Genomic DNA, 19,359 nt, shown 5'->3' on the forward strand with positions numbered 1-19,359 from the left:
CTACTAAGTTTTACAGATGAGTATTCTCCTTAACGATGAGAACAGAGTGCTCCTTGGATTTCATCTTCAGACAGTCAAAATTCGAACATCCTCCCCCCTCCACACACACGCAAAAGGGTAAAGCACAAAAGGTCACGCTTCAGCTCCAAGATTAATCACCCTCCATAATTTCCCTCCCAGGCATATCAATCACAGCTCCCTATCTCCTGCTGGGCAAGAAACATTAAAATATTACAAGAGGCTCAGTGCATGTCTTAACTGGACATACAGGTGATGTGAGAAGTCGTAAAGGTGTCCTGGTCAGAAGGGGAAAATTACTAAGAGAAGAAAATGTCTGCTGAAATACTGACAGAGAAAATGCCAGCCAGACTGGGAACTAGGCTTGGGAAGCAGTAGCATCCTTGAGAAGTACAGCTGGTCTCTTTGAAGTACACAGCTGGATACCTAGAAACCAAAGACATCCTGAAATACCATTGATTAGCATGAAAACAAGAACTGTAACAGCAACTTATCATCTGAAAAGGTGAAAAATAGTCTAGAAAAAGTGGAAAACATCCTGAGAAAGTAAGAATTAGTAACTGCCACTGGCTGTTCTATCTGCAAGAACAGGAAAACAGTCTGGAAAAATAAAAATTAGCCTGATAGAACAGAAAACATCAACATCTATTGGCTATTCTGGGTGAAAAAACAGAAATTAACAGCATCTATTAGCTGCTGAAGTGTTGGTATCCTAACCTCCTTATTTCTGAACTGTCCGCAGAAACTTTCTAAGAAATCTTGGACCCTCACTGAGAAGCATGTGGTTTATCCTCCCACTTCTGAGATGGTGGGGTTCCACTCTGGGATCTGCTTGTCCTCCCCTCTGGGATGATCTGGCATCTTCTGAGATCTGTCTAAGCTTGATACTGGTATTATTGTGAACATACATATATGTGCATATATAATTAATCTATCATAAGTATCTCTGTTGCTATATTATTGATAAGTTTGCCTCACTAGTGCTAAGATTGTAGTAACCTGTAACAATATACACTTACTCGGTTGCTGCCATACTATTGATTGTTGCCAATAACAGCTTTTTAGATATAGACATATATACACACACACATATATATGGATATATATGTTTTCAATCACATATATATTTGCTTTATCAGTCACATGTATAGTTCCTAGTGGTGATTTTTGTAATATTTGTGGAAATCTATAATAAAGTAGAGAAATTTAGAGAAAAAATCTCCATGTCCTTGTATGTCACAGAATGCTACCAACCTACAGTCACGATCTCTATATAACTGCAGGCTGGGTAACCCTTTAGGTCATGACAGCAGGTGTGACCCTGCAAAAATGCTTTAAAATCTAACAAAGTCAACTTGTGTAGAAAAGCAGGACAATAACTGGATAAAATTGCACTTTTAAACATGAGAGAAAAAAGTAGTAACAGGCAACAATAGTGTTTCAACTACATTAACTTGCATATTATTGCATTGTAAACCCTAGGAGAGCTGACCCTGTAGGAAAGACCACCACTAGCAATGCATCTCACAAGTTACCAAAAAAAATGTATCCACTTCAGGTTTTATACAGCATTTTATCCTCTATTAGGCGTAACACAACTATTGCACCTAAACTCTAAGGATGTGATCATTTAAATTTAAAGACTTAACAATTTAAAAAGTTTACTTGACACCATGTAGTTGTTAAAAGACAAGCTACCCAGCATTTCACTGAATTAGCCTGTCATCAGCCACTACAGCAACTGAAGAATTACAGTTTGCTCCCCAGAATACACAAGCTTGTAAGAAATGTGATAAAAAGTTCTTAAATACCCAAGTATTTAGTTCAGGTGAGACTGAACAGTATCTGAGTAGTATTTAGAGAAGAAGGATGATACACCAGGTTGGGAAGGTATGGCAGCAATTTGGATTTCTAATTCAATACTGCATGTGCAGTAAAGCGGATGTTTTGCTTGATGCAGGGATCAGAGGTGGATTAGGGAGTCTCCTAGTAGCTGTTTTACGTAACAGCATTCCTTTGTAGGCCTACAGGTATGCTGCAAAATCCATCTCCCCTGACCTCTGAGCCAAAGTGACCAATAAAAAAATCCCCTTTCAGACCGTAACTAGAGGCTGCAGACCACCGTTTCTAGCCACCAAATCAGTTCAGTGTTAAATCTAAGGAGATAGAGTTAAAAGCTAATAATGCCAAAAGTGTACATGCACCCTGTTGTATTTACATGGGGAAACACCAGTACTTAACAAGACACAAATAATCCTTCTATATCTACGTTAATTATGGTAAATCTCCCCACCCTTTGAGTATTACCAGAGTTCAAGTGTGTTGTTTAATTGCTACTAAATGCTACTAAATGCACTAAATCCCAACCACACACGTCAAACTGGATCTCACCCGTCACACTGACGGAGCCAGATGGTGGGAGTTTTCTCCAGAGCAGGCAGCTTGAACCTTTGCCACACTCGCAACTCCTACAAAAAGCTAATATTTTAACTTTGTCCCAACTAAACCAACTATATGATATTACTAACAAGATGTTAGGAGTCTGAAAACATGTCTATTTTCATCACCATGGACACTGAAGATCTTTTAGTTTTTAACTTAAACACCAGCAGCAAATGGCGGTGCTGTGAAAGACAGGGAACAGCTCCACCACTTGTGATAAAGACAAAGAACATTGTCCAATAAGCAGTGATGGAGGAAGGACCCACAATAGAAATCCCTAACCTGTTTTTCCCTGTTTACAGTTATATTGTAATTCATATACTCCTCTGGAGACAAGTTCACATTTATAGCTATTCATAGCTATAAATGGATACAGCCTAACTGTGTACTATTTGTTACCTGTTGTTCTTCTAATCTCTGACTCTACTTCCCCAGGACTTATGTCCTTTCCACCAGTGACTTGATAATCACAGTCTGACAGACTTACCACAAATCTATCCAAACGACTTCAGATACAACATTAGCCTTTGAACTCAGACATTCCAAGACATTCTACTTCTCTGCATGCCAGATACTTGGGAAAGAAAAGGGCTTGCCTAAGCCATCACTCTAGCAGCTCCACTTTATTAGCTGTCCTTTCTTCTTTAAGTCACCTCTTAAGTTCATGACCTCTTTCATGCTTGGACTTCTCCACTTCACTTGGGAAGCACAAAGCTCACCTGCTTAGGAGGACTACTCTGAGCATTTTAAGAAGGAAGAACCTAAAAACCTCCCTTCTCAAGCCCCAGACTCCAGGTTGGCTGTCTAAACCTTCCTTTGTCCTGTGTGGTTAGGTGGTCACTTCCAAAACAGATACCAGACTTCGTGTTCTTCATAGGTCTTCCAGAGCTGGACAATGAGTGGTCTGGAGCTGGTCATCTCAGCTGATAGCAGCAACAGTGGCAAGAGGGTAGGAGATGCAGCCCAACTGTGGCATTATCTGATGACACTTTTAGAAATTCCTTCCTACTTTAACAATACCAGATACTGTTACCAAGAGGATTCAGTACAACACTAAACTGACCACATTTTAAGCAAGAGTCCTTCATACTGTTTTTTGCAGGACACTGTCCTCACATTCTTTGCTGGAAAAGTAAGAATCCACACTATTTTCACTTTATGTCCAGAAACCCTTTTACACCAACAGACGAAAGTCAACATATGTTCCTACTCTAGATTTTTATTTTTCTATTCCCTTTAATTCAGAAAAGCCACGGGTGGACTTGGCAAGGCATAATGATGGGTTTCAGCATCACTGATTGCTCTTTTGCCAAGTACTTCCTCAGAATTTGTTTTGTTAACTATGTTTTATGTGAACTCCATATTACACCATTGTCCTGGTTTGGGCTGGACTAGAGTTCCCGTTGGTCTGGCAGCCGGAGGAGCTGCAGCACCCTGAGACCCCAGGGGCTCCCCAGGTCCCAGTGCCCTCACCTGTGTGCGGGGGCGGGGGGAGCACAGCTGGAGGGCTGGGCCCTGATTGGCCGATAGTCCATGTCACGTGACATCGTGCTCACTATATAAAGGCAGGAGTGAGCCGGGAGGGGCTCTCACCTCCTGGAGTGTGGCTGTGGGGCCTTTGTGTTGGGGATCACGTGCCGGGAGTAGGCGGGTGTCAGTCAGTTGGCAGGAGGTGAGCAGCTGTATGGTACATTACCTGTTGACGCTGCTGTCAGCGTATTGTTCTGTTACTGTTATTAAACTGTTTTTATCTCAACCTGCGAGTGTCCCTTTGCCCCTCCGATTCCCTCCCCGTTCCCAAGTGCGGGGAGGGTGGGTGAGCGGCTGCGGGGCGTTTAGCTGCCAACCAGGCTCAAGCCACGACAACCATTTAGTTTTAAAAAAGAAGTAGATTAAGGGGAGGTCCTGTTAAACTGAAGGCAGCAGCTCTCAGACTTCATCTCACTCAGAGGTGGATCTTTACAGCTCAGAGACAAAGACAAGAATAATTATATTTTTGTTTTCTCTTTATCTTGCCATAGGTATTTTGTGAAGCAACATTGAGGAGGCTAAGTGTCACACACAAACATTTAGCAGCTACATCAAGTGAAATGGAAGAGTTACAGAGCCCAGCATCCTGTTTGGCGATGGTCAGGAAAAGGTACTCTTCCACTGGCACAGGGACTTGTGGCAGTACCCTCTGAACCACCACCCACCTGCAGCACAAGGACCTCCTCTGCCAGGAATGCTGCGCCGTGCTAAGGAGAGGAACAGCAGCCAATGCTACAGCATCACAGAAAGCGTTACACAAAAACTATTCCCAACACACTGCAATTACAGTTTCCTCTTTCTAAGAGCACAGTTGAAGGTGCCAGTGAAAGCATTAGCTACTTAGAAGGAACAGAGCCATCTAGGAGCCCTGATTCACCTCCATAACCTTTAACAGTTAGTGTCATAGTGACATTCCCCACAACAGAAGTGAACTTATGTCATATTTTTTGTATAATTTAACAGCTTATTTATTCAGTGGTGAGGACTCCTAGGTGAGCAAAAAATCCCTGTACAGAAAAAGTAAAATTAAAAGTAAGCAGAAAAAAAAATAAACTACCACCCGATCTACTATTGTACGGAGATCAAAAAGCATTGTCTACACAATCAATCTTCAATGAATTTTCATTCCTCCTTTCTCAAAAACTTTATTGTTTCAAAAGACTCATCCTGAACTACTTTATCTTCAGCTGATCTTTGCTCAGCTACACGGTGTAGAAGTAAATAATGCTAAAAACATATAAAGATTTTTATTTTAACCCAACTAGTGTATGAATGGGGACCAAAAGTAAGAAAATCAAATGTTAATCAAATAAGGGAAAGAAAAAACAAACAAAACCAAGTCAGCAAAGAAGGAAAGCTGAAGGAAGAACTATTTGGTTTTTTTTGCATCTGAAAACACCTTACTTTGGCAATTTAATGGTTCTCCCTTATGGTTAGGCCTCTTGCTTCTGTGCATGAGTCTTTCATACAGAAAAAAGGACAAAAACAGATTTTCTAACAGGAATATTGGTGTCACAAAAATCTAAGAGAGAAGAGAGAAACATCAAAGATGAGTTACATTTATTAAGTGCATATCCCTTCCTCTTCCCTACCCCGTTTTATATAGGCATTTTGGTAGAGTGGGAAAAAATCAAACAGTTAAATATAAACCCCACATTTTTACTATAAGCTTTCTCCAGCTCAGTCTGGTTTACCTGCACACATCAAAATGAAGAAGTGACATGTCATATTTGGAAATAGTCATGCCAAGTTGCCTTAAAAAAACCCTAACACAGGTTTGGCAGTTAAACATTCTCTCTTTTTTCTTTTCCATAATTCTGCTGTGCCTCTCTTTGCTCTTTCAAAGGCAGAGCTCCTGATCCAGTACTTACAAAAAAAGAACAGCTTTTGAGGACCAGTTTTTGAGTCTCTGCATACACCTACAGGGTAGGGAGCAGCATGGCCTCTCTCTGCACTAGTAAGAAATAAACCAACTCTGATCCAGAAGCGTTGGAGGGAAGGCTAAGTCTGAACCATCATTCTGCTTCTCAGTGCAATTAACGTTCCCCTGGTACTATTTTCCTCATCCCAATAGCAGAATTTCATGTGAAATGTTCTCCTATTTCATGCAATGAGGGAGACTGATTTACAAAGTACATAATATTTGACAAGATCTTCCTCTGTGCAAACTAGTCTAGCCTCCTCTCTCATAATTTCTGTTATTTCTCACTTCAAGTGGGTGATGTTAGAAAGAATTAAGATGTCTTTACTATGGCATGTACAAAATAGGTACGCTAACAACCGATTAGTAACTTTACATTTACAAATAGCGTTTTCAGTGGAGCTTTATTGTATTATAACAGACACAGGATGACTTCCCCTTCATTATGGAAGGATTTTAAATTAATCTTCCTGAAAATATCCGAACTATCTTAAATATCACTAGCTTACTGAGACAGATCCCCTTCTCAAAACATCAAGTGGGAAGTTTTCTATTGCTAGATGCACTTTTGCCTGCTTAAAAGCCATGAAAAGTATTGCTGCTCTATGAATTTTCAGAAACTTCAGAGACTAAAAATGCCAGAAGAGTTGCAGAATCCATCTAAAATGAAGGGAACTGCAAAAATTTTGTCATTCTTGCAGGAACTGTTTTCACTCCCTGGTTTTGGCAAAAATGAAACAGGCTATAAACATTTCAGCGTCTTGCTCAGGAATAGCAGCAGGCTCTTCCAATGCTTTTATCTTAGTAAACTGAGCAGGGGAAAGCAGCTTCTACATGAGGCTCCCAAGGTCTCCAGCCCAGTTACACAAAAAGCACAGGCACAGCAGTGCTGACCGCTGCCCTGCGTGAGCTTTCACACCAATTCCACAACTCATGAAGCCAAGTTGAGCACCCAAAAAAGGACAGAAGCAAGAGCACACTCCACCTACATAATGCAATGCATAGGCGGCATCTGTTTGAGCTGGTGGAGGAGCTAAAACAATACACCTCTGTCAGCACAGTGCTGCACTTTGGTTAATCAGCCCCACAAAAAGGTGGCACAACAGCACATGATCCTTCTGGGCTGGGCTCTCCAGCATTCTGGCATCTTCATTCCACCTCCATTCACATGCTGTCCAATGATGAGGGCAGATTGCAAAAGCCAGGTCTGGAACAAGGACCAGCCCAGAACTCCAGCTTGCTGCTGCTCTGGGCTGGAGTCACATCCTTTCCCTCTCCCCTGGTCTCAGGAACCTTGTGCTCTTGGAAGCCAAGTTAAGAGTAAGCAAATGCACAACCCATCCTCCATCAGTCAGAGCAGAGTCCTCACAGAGAAGAAACAGAGGTCTGAATCCTCCTTCATTTGTATTGAGGCCTCTTAAACACCAGGCAAGTGCTCTAACCTGCTCACAACTGCCTCTTCCAACAATGTTTCCTGGGAAGGGAAGCCAGAGTTTTGGAGGGTGTTTTGTCCAGAAAGGCTAAACGTGAACTCAGTATACATGGTGCATCATGTAAGCATCTCTGCATGTAAGTAAAGCCTTTCCAACAGCTCCTGAGAAATTTTCTGTACTTTTTGAGAGTGTCCCAGGCAGAAGTCCGATCTCGAAAAACTTTAAACATTTACTAGTACAAAGCAAGCAAGAGCAGCTCTGATGAACAAACAGCTCTGCAGCAGTGCCTGGACTCACATATTTTTACTGTGGCTTCTCTCAGTGCCCAGGGAAAACACTCAAGAAGATTCCCCACCAGTCACCATACACAAACCACAGCCCTCATCAGAGGAACTCCACAGGCTCAAGGGGTGCACACAGATCTCCCAGAAACACCCCATTAGCGTCTGGGAGCCCAGGATTTTAAGTTGAAAGAAAGGAGGACTTAGGAGAAGGAGCAAAGGATAGGAGAAGACCAGGGTAAGCTCCACTGCCACTGGCACAGCAGCCTCGGTGCTCACCAGTCAGCACGCTTCATTTAGGAGCCCGTGCTGCAGCGTCGGGATCCCTTGGCCAGGATTGACCATCTAGCAAGAAATGGCTACTATGGCCTACAGCCAGTACTTGGGTGGCTCAGATATACACAGCAGCTACTTACTTTCTTACCAGAGTCTTCACCTTCAAGTCTTTATTCTGCTTCAAGATTTCTGAACTGAAGGTGACTATAGGCTGCTAGGTCAGTAAGAAGACAGCAAAACCAATACAGTAAAACTATTCCTCTGCTCTTCTCTAGCTCTCCTACTGCAGCAGGTGTTCGACCCTCACATGAGGAGAAATTACACCAAGGGTGTTCTGACAGTTGGTAATTGCACTCTGACTCAGCTTCATAGTCAATTTGTTGCATACAATTACTGTGGCTGTTCGAGGAAGTATTAGTATTTCTGTACAGAACAGGACTTTGTAACACAGCTGGTTACAACCACTACCACACACTTCTTCATCTCTAAGACTTATCACTTTCTAACACCCCAGAACTGTCCAAGGACCACATATGGTTTTCTAGAGCTCTACTTTCATGAGGTCTATATTCAGCTCAGTTGCTCTTCTTACAAAGAATCATTGGGTCATTTATACCAAAAAGCAGAAACCAGAGAAAACACTGTGAAGTTAGTCACCTACAAGGTTTAAAAAGGCACATGAGAATGAAAAGTGTGGGGAAGTGGAAATGTCAATGGGAAAGAAGCATAATCCCAGTTTCTTTTGTAATGTTGGTGTAAAAACCATAACTGAAACCAGCAGCTTTGCAAACCCCTAGACTCCTGCCACAGCCTGCTGTATAGAGTGGAATGCAAAACTCTTGTGGGAAGGGACTTTATTTCCTCCTAAAGCTTTTTATCCTCACGTGCCAATTCTTCCATTTACCAGTTTATGACTAACCCTCTTCTCTAACAGTCACCTGGTTTGTCTATGCTTAGTTGCTGCAACCACCACCTCCTCTTCCCTGAACTGCTAAAATTAGCATTGCAAAAGGCTTGAACATCCTTGAATTAGAATTAGCTAATACTTCTTGTAAATCATAGGATGCATGCATGCCTACAAAGCACCCTGTAGCACAGGGACTAGCGTGCTGCTATCACGCCTTCCGTAATCAGACACAAACAGTAATGGGAAGGTGCAAATCCCAGAAGACATTGCCTATCGTTTTGTCTTTCAAATGAAGGAGCAGCAAGTAAGTTTCTATTTCTTGTTTACATACAACCAGACTTTGAAATGGAAGCACTAAAAGCACTGATAACCTTAGCATACTAACCTAGCTGCCCCAGTTCAGCAGTTGCCTTCCCTACCTGACCCCTCAGTCAGCACCAAGGCAGTGTTCACATGCATTAAAAGCAAGTTATATAAATACACAAAGTCCTTTAGAAATGGATGGTCCTGATGGCAACAACTCCAAAACAAAGCTTTTTCTATCCATGTGCATTCAGAGGTCCAGCAGACTACGCTCTCTGCACTTTTTGTTCAGCAGGTGGTCAAGCCTTGTTCTAACAGGAACCCCCACCCCGGCACCGCAGTCTCACCAGACCCAACACGCATGTTTTCAGCACTCCTGTCCTGCGGCTTAGAAGGAGCCATTAGGTTACAGAGATTAAGACCACTCCCACACAGACAGGAAAAGCAACTTTAGCCCTTTCAGCTGGAAGAGTCAGATGATCCCTCCCTTGCTTAAAACGTCATTATCCAGGATCCCGTCCTCCGCATGCCTCATCCTCCTGTCAGTCTGAAGCTTAAAACCCTTGCATCCCCAGTCACATTTTATTTGCATTTACAGCTATACAACATGCTAAGCAATTCTGCTCCATTTTCACTTTTCTAGATGTTTAGTTTATCTCTTCCCTAAGGAAGAGATTCATCTGGCATCTTAGATGAAGATATTTTCCATTTACAGACAACTGTTTGTCTCCAGTAACTACTTGCTCCAGATTTCCTCTGCAGCTTGTAGATGTTACAGTTAGGTTTGGGATGTGTTTCACTGAAAATACCACTCAGACAAACTGCACCTCTTACTTGTGCCTACTAATGACTGAAAGGAGTTTAGAGAACACTAGCAGTTTGCTCTTCCGCTAACCAGGCACCTGCAACTACAGACCCACGCTGACTTGTAGCTGTGCTGTGTATGTGTTTATTATACATAATGTATAGCTGGGAGGAAATCTCTCCTCCTTAAACCTCCTGGCTAATAACACACTAATAACAAATAAAATGCATAGAAGGGGCAAAAATAAAGTCAGGATCAGGCTGATAATTATCAGAAACGCAACACACAAAAAGCAAATCCATGGAACTTTAAATATTTCCCCCACATATTAGCAGTTGCTTTGATTTCTGCACACCTAGCTGGAGGAAATGGAGTAAGAGGAAGTGGCAAATGGTTTATGTAAAAATACAATTATAGCAAGGTGTCCTTAAGGAATTTCAAAATTAAAAATAGTACACAAATACAGCTGAGTGACTAGCCTTCTTAAAAAAAAACACCTACTACAGCAATAGGATTTTAAAAAATAAATACAAATCAAGCTTTCTTCCAAGAACAAATTAAAGTAAACAAACTGCACATTTCAAAAATGTTTTTCCACTCACTATCAGTTCACTTTTGGAAAGAAAAAAAATAGTGAAGCATTTCTAATACAAAAAGACACAAAACATTCACTCAAAGAGAAGAAAGATGAAAATAAAAGAATACAGGAACCATATCCAAAGAGTTCCTACTTCACTCCAACTAATTAACATACTCAGGTATTTCAGCATAAAATTTTAAAGTGGGTGGGTGGGCAAGGGATGAGCTTCATTGTGCTTACTTCTTATTTTCAGTTTATTATTCTTTCACTTGTTTTGATGTACAGAATTGCAATCAACTTGCCAGAACAACACTACAAATGCAGCCAAAGCAAACCTCAGGCTTTGGTAAAGAGCTCCTGACCTAGTGGTAAGGGCTGGAGTCACCCAGGACTGACTCACACCACACAGCTGAACTGTCTTGTTGGCCTGAACCTCCAACCATCTGCTCGAAGTTTATGTGAAAGCATGAGCTTCATTATCCTTTACCTTGGAGTTTGCTGCAAAGGTCTGTGCAAAGGAAGAAGATTCAGCTGCAAGTGGTAAAATGGTTGATCAGAAAGATTTCAAACTAGAGCATGAACCTGAACAGTAAAAATATTCACAAAAATTTGTGTCCCAAATGGTTACTGTAACCACGTACTAAGGACTGAGAATGAATTCACTAGCCATGGAAGTGCTTGGGAACCATAGCATGTTTTTATAGCAAAAAGCATGTCCTAGTTCAAACCAGAAAACAGTTCTGGGAAGTCCTACTGTTTCTGTTACGCATCAGATGACATTAGGGAATCACAAACGTCCCATCTAGTTTAAAAACCAGAAGCTTAAGCAGTATGTCTTCGCTGACAGAAAGAGGATGTGGTGACTCTGTACTGCACAGGTAAATAAGAATTCAAATAAACCACTGAAACCAACAAGGCAAGTCAAACAGAGCTTTCAGTTTTTGCTTCATATTCCAATCATGATACCTCTTCCAGGTATCAGTGGAAGCTGATAGCAGCTCACTATAAATTCTTGCCCAGTCTCCTTTAGCAGGCCTCCCTATCATACACACAGAGAAAAAAAATTAAAGAAATATTGCCAAATGATAAACAAAGTTACAGAAAATTAATTCCAAATCCTTGAGAATAATCTTAAAATAAAACAAAAGTCTTGTTGTTAGATTATAATCTAAAAATTGAATAGAATCTATAGCGTTGTTATTTCTACCCCTTAGAAAATATCTGACAAGCTTTGAAAACATAAAAACAACCCTCATATTCTGAAGTTCCAAAATAATCCATTAAAATTACCATTTGGAGAAGCAACTGAGCAAGAATTCTTGTTGATTTATTACAGAGATCTCTACTTCTACCAAGTTAAAGGAATGCTTGTCTTCCAATTTTTCTGGTTTTAACTATCCCGTCTTACAAGTCAGCAGTTCAGATCTGCTGAGATAAAATCCCAAAAGTCTTACGGGTGCCTCCAGCCATGAATAACAATTCTGTCTCATATATACACACACATATATACATAAACCCAAACAAGTAACACTTGAAATCTACTGATACTCTTATTTGTAGCTCTTACACCAGTTACCAGTAATTCATATTTTGTTAAGAGACATGTGTTATTTGTTGAAACAGCTGCCAAGGAAATGCATTGGTCACCCCTCCAGAAATATCTTCTTATAATTACCACCAGACAAACAACACCTATTGCAACTGCATGAAGGTTGAGTTAATTCTATGATAACCCACAGATGTCAACATCAAGACTTCAACTAAGCAGCTTTTGCAATGTAGTGAGGTATGCTGTAAGGAATGCAATGAGGAACAAAAATACCCAAGTGACCCAGAAACCCAGGGAATGCTTTTAAGTTCCTCCTAGGGAAGTGTCAGCCCATGTGCTCTGCACACATCAGCACACCTCAAAATTCTGATGCTAACTTTTGCAGTTTAGAAGAACCTTATTTCAGCAGGTTTAAGTCATTCCTTTCCACAGAGCATTGATTTTATACTTACGTAAAAAGTGTTTTTCCAGTAAGGCTATTTCCAGGTGACCTTTAATCTCATTCAGTCTGTCAGATTCCGTTCTGTTAAAATCCTGGACTCCTGAAGCCATGATGATGGTCCCTGGACCAGCCTATAAGAAAGCCAGAATACACTGACAGCTCAGAGACACATTTTTTTTGTCATTGAAATAAATCAACTTACTTCTAAGGCAGTAAAGAAACAGCCATGTAAGAAACATGCAAATATCAACAACTCTGCGTGCCTCTTATTCAGCATTAAATCACCAAAATAAATGAGCAAAAGCTAATCAAATGCACAGCATCTCTCCCATGTGAGTTTGCAGAATGCACTTCAGCCGACCTCCAGGAGTTACAGGAAACAAAGATATTTCTTCCCCCCTTTTACCAGTTCTGCTGCATCATCATTTAGCCTTTCCTCAGCTGATTTAAAAGGCATATTTATACCATCCCTCTCCTCTTCCCATTAAACGAATGGTCAATGCAACATACTTTACATATAAAATTGTGAAGCTAGCAAAAGTAATACTTATCTAGATATTTACTGAGCTATTAGAAAACACGTATTGTCTACTTTAATATCCATTTACGGAATGTGTAATTCTGAAGACCACAGACTCTCTGCAAGGAAGGGGTTCCCCGTCCCCTCACCTCCAGCACAGCCCAGTTACTGATGAAGTATGTCACTGGTGCCCAGAAGCTCATCCTGACAGGCCAAGAAAGGGCGGGGTTAGGAGGCTGTGTATCTTGACAGATTTACCAGAACCCCTCAAACAAACTCAGCACTGGAAATACTGCAGAACACAGAAATTAAAGAGCAATTTGCTGAGTTAGGAAGATCAGTGACAACCACCACCTCCACCAAGTGCTCACAGCAAAGCCCCCAGCCCACACAGCAGAAGGCAGGTGGTGTTGTGTCTCTCTCGTAAAGTGGGCATTTTCAGAGAGCAGGGGAAAGGGTGGGTAAGGGCATCTCCTGGGTAATGGTTGTTCAGGCACTGTGTGCAGTCCCCACCAGGTACAAAAAGTCTGTCAATGAGAATTACAGGAGGCTCTCCAACAGCATATACTCAAAATCAAAGTGCTAGATTACAGAAGCCTACATCTAAGAAATGATCTCAAGGCAAAAAGGGATATATTTACCTATCCTAACCATTTCCCCATCCCTTGTTTGAGCCCCGAAAACATACAGGAACTGTATTGCTTTCAAAAGTCAGCTGATATACATTCAACCATGCCATCTAAAATTGCATACATATATAAACTCAACTAATCTACAGAGAGTTAATTAAAAGACATTTCCTATGTTTCAGGAAAGATGTGCAGAAAGCTCACTAACAGCAAAGTACTTTCACTGTTGGGAATGATTTGCACTTTTAAGATAAAACAGCGTGGAGATACCTATTAAACACCTGTTTTCTTGCTGGAGCTGAACAGATGCTGACTCTAAGCCTCAGAATTTGTCAGTATAGGCAAATTAGCACTCTGTAGGCATTTACTGCATGGCATTTACCTGGCACCAACTCCCCACCTGGGCTTGCCCAATACAGTGTCAAGCAGAGATGCTATTTCTAGTCCCAAAAGCAACACACACCCACGCAGCACTCTGCCAACGCTGCTGGCCCCGCCGAGGAGCAGAAGCCGTTAGCTCAGCAGCAGCCCCGTGCTCCTTCCCATTTTGGAGCCGGCACAAACCATGCCATAGCAGAGATGGCCAGACCCCAGGGCAGCCCTCACACGGGGAGCTGCAGCGCAGCATCCTCCTCCCTGTGCTCCACATTTCATATTCACACCCGCCTTTGGCCAGAGAGGTGCAGTAAGACGTGCCATTTGCAACTGCTCCAGCCACTGCTGAAGAGTAACAGCCGCCTGTTTTCAGATGAGCAGGGGATGGCAATTAACCTCTGTGTCCATTTCTTATCTATAGAGCTGGGTCGTATTTATTTACGCTGCAAGACTTAGTGTTATCACTTGCCAGACACTTATGAGAGCCCCAGGGAGGATGGTGTGGCTGAAGTCAAACAGTGGCACCCCTACAACACACTCTACAGGCAGGCACAAGAAAAAATGTTATTAAAATACAGACTGCTGCCCAGGCGCTAAAGCGTGGCTTTCTATATTGTATATCCACATCTGGTACAAAGGGACAATCTCTGTTCCTAACATGCAGGAGTTAATATGGAGCTGTCTAAAGAAACAGTGACACTGCTTAATAAATAAATAAATAAATAGATAGATAGACAAATAAAATCACATACAGGTCAAAGATCAAGATGCTGTACTCATCAGGAACACACCTGGGCTCTGCATCAGCTCAGTGCTTAGATAGCACCTGGATTCTAACCTGTCCCTATTCCCCAACCCCACACGCTTGGGTGGGGACAGGAACACAGAGACTGAGGTGAGGTGGGAGAGGAAAAAGAAAGGAGCTAGCAAATATCTAATCACAGTCAAGTTTTCATGCTCACTGAAGATACTCAAAATATTTCACCCAAAGATGAGCTACATTTCAGAAATCCATTTAGAGAACCAGCTCTACTTTTGCTTTTTCAGAGATGTTAAGTCATTAAGCAAAACCCAGGATGACGTGACTGTGCCTCGTGGGAAGAAGGAAAAAGCAAGAGGTGCAAGTTTCCAACTGTGTGTATCTTCTAAAGCATTGGGTCCAAGAAGTCTGACATCAGTTGATGAGTTAAAAATGAAGAGGTACACATCATTAAACTAACCATAAAAGGTTACAATGACCTTCTAAGTTAGAGAAAAAAGGGGAAAAAAAAATCCAAAGTTAAAACATAAGAATGGTTGCTAAGAATACTAGGAGCAAGACCATGTAATTATCATGTAATAATAAAATGGATTAACCAGAGTAGTAATATACATAGTGATACAAGTTTGGTGGAAAATAAAGTACCCAATTTCTAAAATTTGTGACACCATAACATATTAATGAATACAATTTAGAAGTGTTCAGAATACTGAGCATGTCTAAGACAGCAATATAGGAGACATTTAAGCAGATAGTTCTTTGGTCCCAGAAGTTTTTTCCACACACCAATACACCTGCTTCTGAAAAGAGGTGTTAACGGGCTAGAAAGACATGAAATAAGGTCTCTGTATTTGCTGGAGGTCAACTGCCTGCCTCTGAATTCAAAAAGTACCTCTGTCTGAAGTTAGCATAACTGACTCAACTCACAAGTTAACACAAATTTACCTTGTATTAATTCTGGTGTTAACTGGGTAAAAGTTTCTCCTTTCTGCTGCCTCTGTAGGCTAGTACTGGGACTCGGGCTTGATTAACTACACATTACTGTACAGATGCCCTTTCCTGCTTCTGACTCAAAGTAAAAGCCTTGAAGGCTTCCACAGATTTCTGATTTTTCTTCTGCCTCTCTAGCTTTGACAGTATTTGACACAGGAGACCTCTTAAAATGTTGGCAATCACTATTACTTAGCAAAGAGTACGCACAAGTCTCGATGGTGCCTAGGAAGCCAGCAAAATGCCAGAGTTGAGCATGATGTCAGAGACAGAGGGGTTAAAGGAAGATTTCTGATGATAACAGATTGCCTCTAACCCACTATCAGAGTTGAGAGTTGCTGCTACAAGCCAGATCCAGCTCCAGATCTGAAAAACCACATCTCCCCACAAATGTGTTTTTCAAGCTCTCTGCAGTTCAGGCTTTTCATAACAGCATCTCCCAACCTGAGAGTTGTCTGCCTTCCCTCCCCAAACCCTTCCCATCCAGTGAGCACTAGGTCTTTTTTCTGTGTGCTGAGCACCAACACCACTGTTGCTGTACAGCCACAGAAAAGGTCTAAGTCACTTCTTAACCGAGCAGATGCGGATCTGTCCTTTCCTTCTGCAGCACAGCACATCTTCAGCATCACACAGAAACGTAACTGGCCAACGCTCTCCTATTTTATTTGCATAGAATCGTGCATGGATGATACTTTCCGGAGAATATCTAACAAAACCCTGGTCTGGTCTCCAAGTTTGTAATTAACTTAGAGAGGAGCAATTCGGAGACACAGAGGATAGGGAGCAGCAAGGACACGGCATGCCAAGCCCAGGGACACAACCATCCACTTCTCCCTTCTCAGGGCCCAGCAGTGGCCGGGATATGATACGTGGAAGTAGTAGTTTAAAATACAAAATTTTAACTTGCATTCATTTGAGCAACAAAGGCAGAGGGGGAGGGATGGGGGTAAGTCTTCAGTAATACAACAAACTACAGAGGTTGTCCAGAGAGAGGTCGTAGCCTCCAGAGTTTTCCAACTGAAACTTCATGTGCATTTTTTTACTTGAAATTACAAAAGGGTTCCCTATGGCTGGTGCATTTACCTGCTGTAAGAAAAGGGAAAACCCAACGCTGCTTAAGAACGAAAGCATCTTCATGAATAGTTAATCCTTAGTACCTATTCTTGGAAGCATAATCATATTGGCAAGCTTCTAAAACACAGCTATATTTTACATAAAATTTTAAAAGTCTAGTGCTAGCCAGGTTTAGAGACTTTAATATCTTAATTCCAATGTTTGCATCACGCTTTATACCTTCTAACCATAATGCTGTATACCTTCCAATCATTGTAAATGAGGTGACCGATACAGAAGCATTTAAGGTTTTAATTGACATGTTTCACGAAAAGCCAAACTGTACTAGAACAGCAATTAAATTAATGTTTTCTGTACCACAATAACTCAGATTTAATCCTAGCACACTGGCAGGGAACTTGCATAAGTAGATTAGACTGCTTTCAGTATAATATGCCAGGTACAAGAGTGTTTTGATTTGTAATTCTCACTGCCAGGTTAGTGCAGAACCTCCAAGTGTTTAAACACAAATTTGTTCTTTCCCCTCTCTGCTGAAGGGGACATGATCCTCCTCTGCACCGAGTTCATTCATATACCTATACACAGTACTGAATGTTTTTTCCCCTTTTATAAAAATGAGGCATTTGTCACATTTAGAGTACATAAATTCATCTATAGCACAGAATAATGAGACGTAAGTTAAAATGAGGCAAATTGAACCAGAACTGGCAAATACAAGGGGAGGCTATGATTTTCAGAGCACAGTCCCCCTCCCTGAACATTTGCATCTTAGCAAATCAAGTTACTGGAACAACATTTTAAAGCTTTTTTAGGCACAGAATTGTGATCTAGCAGGAAGGAACTCATGTTGCATCTACAGAATAGGAAACCATGATGGCACTGCATAAAGGGGACTTTACCAAACAAGCAACATTACCTGAATTTCCAATGTCACAACAAGACAAATGCTAATACATTCATTATCAGGAAGCAGGACTGGACCAGGTCAGCCCCTCTATCTATTTTGCAACTGTGGTGCTTTTCTAACACAATGCAGAAATAACAGTGCTGCACGTCATTGCTTTAAAAAAAAACCAAAAAAACAACCAAGCACCTATGGTGAAAAGGAAAGAGAGGAAGAAATCTGGGAAGCCATTCAGGAGCTGAAAGAGATGCTTAGCAAAGAGTTAATTTGTTAACCAACATGGCTGTCTTGAGAGTGATCTGAGCACAGTGTCCAGGTACCCCCCCAGATGTAAGAAAGTACCTGCTATCCAAGACATACCTGGTAGTCAGGGCACTTAAGTGAGAGGGGGAAAAGCACCCACACAAGCAAACAGCCAACCTGTAAGTTGAGACCAAAGTACTTTCAATTAAGAGTAAGACATCTTTTGAACAAAAAAAAAATCTCAGAAACCACTGAGGAGAATTCAAAGGAAAATAACAAATCCTTCCAAGTCCAGGGCCCTCCTACCAGGAGCTAATTGTATGCTTTACCCAAACACGAGTTAGGATGTTTATTATTGAACTAAATAGATAAAGGTCACAGTTTTAAGATAAAGAATATAAGATGACCTCATCTGGCCATCCTTTCTGTCCTTCCACAGAGTGTAAATTTTACATGTGCTACTTTGGTAAGATGTGAAATGTTGGAACTAAGTCCCAGTGCTATATCTGGGGCCTGGGATTGAATGTTCACTTCACTTGTTGGAGGTATGCAACAGAGGATGCTCTTTGCAGATGGTCAGGGCTCTGCAATCACAAGCTTTCTGACAAGGCTTTTTAATCCAAAACCTCAATTTGTGGCAAGTTTTTGCATAAGCTTGTCAAGTTCAGACACATACATAAATAATAGGCACCTAATGTGCTCATTTTTAAGTGCAGGATGTACCCCTGAGGCACAGTACAGAAGGGCCTTTCATTCATATGACTGTGCTGTGCTGTTCTAATAGACAGGAGATCTTTCTTAATGGCTCTGTACTGATTAATACATCAGACTGGGGGGTGGGGATGGGGGAAAGAAGTAGTAGTAGATAGGGGCAGAGATGAAGCCTTTGACTTCACTGTCAGTGGTTCCCTCAACAGAGACACCTACATACTAGAGATGCAGATAAGGGGTACTGGACTCAAATTTTGCATGCCTGTGCTCAGTTCCAAGCCACCAATCATGCTCTTTCAAGCCCATGAGCTCTGTATTCAGGTTTTAATAGGAACAGTGAAGCAACAGAAACGGAAACGCAGTACAGCTCACATCTGTCTGAAAAGACATGCAGCCTTAACTTCAATTTATGCACAAGACTTGTCTTGACTTTTGTATGCTTTCAGCAGTTCCCCAAAGGTATCAAACAAGAAGACACCAACAAGACGTGGTCTTCTCAGAATCAGTGTAATAAGTATAATACTAAGTTGCTTACAGAGACTATAAAAGAAAATCATCCTGTATAAGCAATTTGAGTTTTAGTCACTTAATTAAAAGCAATTCAGGCTCAATTCAACTATATGATCTCAATATGAAACAGAGACATCATTCAGAATTGCCCTGTTC

The 19,359-nt window shown here is 41.4% G+C and overlaps 1 protein-coding gene across 2 annotated transcripts in view; it reads right to left on the reverse strand.

Moving 5' to 3' along the window:
- The window catches only part of GRAMD4 (GRAM domain containing 4), an 82,583-nt gene that overhangs the window by 32,161 nt on the left and 31,063 nt on the right, over positions 1-19,359 (reverse strand). For both annotated transcript variants that reach the window (XM_032996220.2, XM_032996218.2), the window contains exon 3: positions 12,498-12,618. In XM_032996220.2, coding sequence (XP_032852111.2) covers positions 12,498-12,618 — 121 coding nt within the window. The remainder of the gene's footprint in view (positions 1-12,497; positions 12,619-19,359) is intronic.

This window comes from Tyto alba, unplaced genomic scaffold (genome assembly GCF_018691265.1).
Source record: "Tyto alba isolate M040663 unplaced genomic scaffold, T.alba_DEE_v4.0 Super-Scaffold_2, whole genome shotgun sequence".
NCBI classification, from domain to species: domain Eukaryota; kingdom Metazoa; phylum Chordata; class Aves; order Strigiformes; family Tytonidae; genus Tyto; species Tyto alba.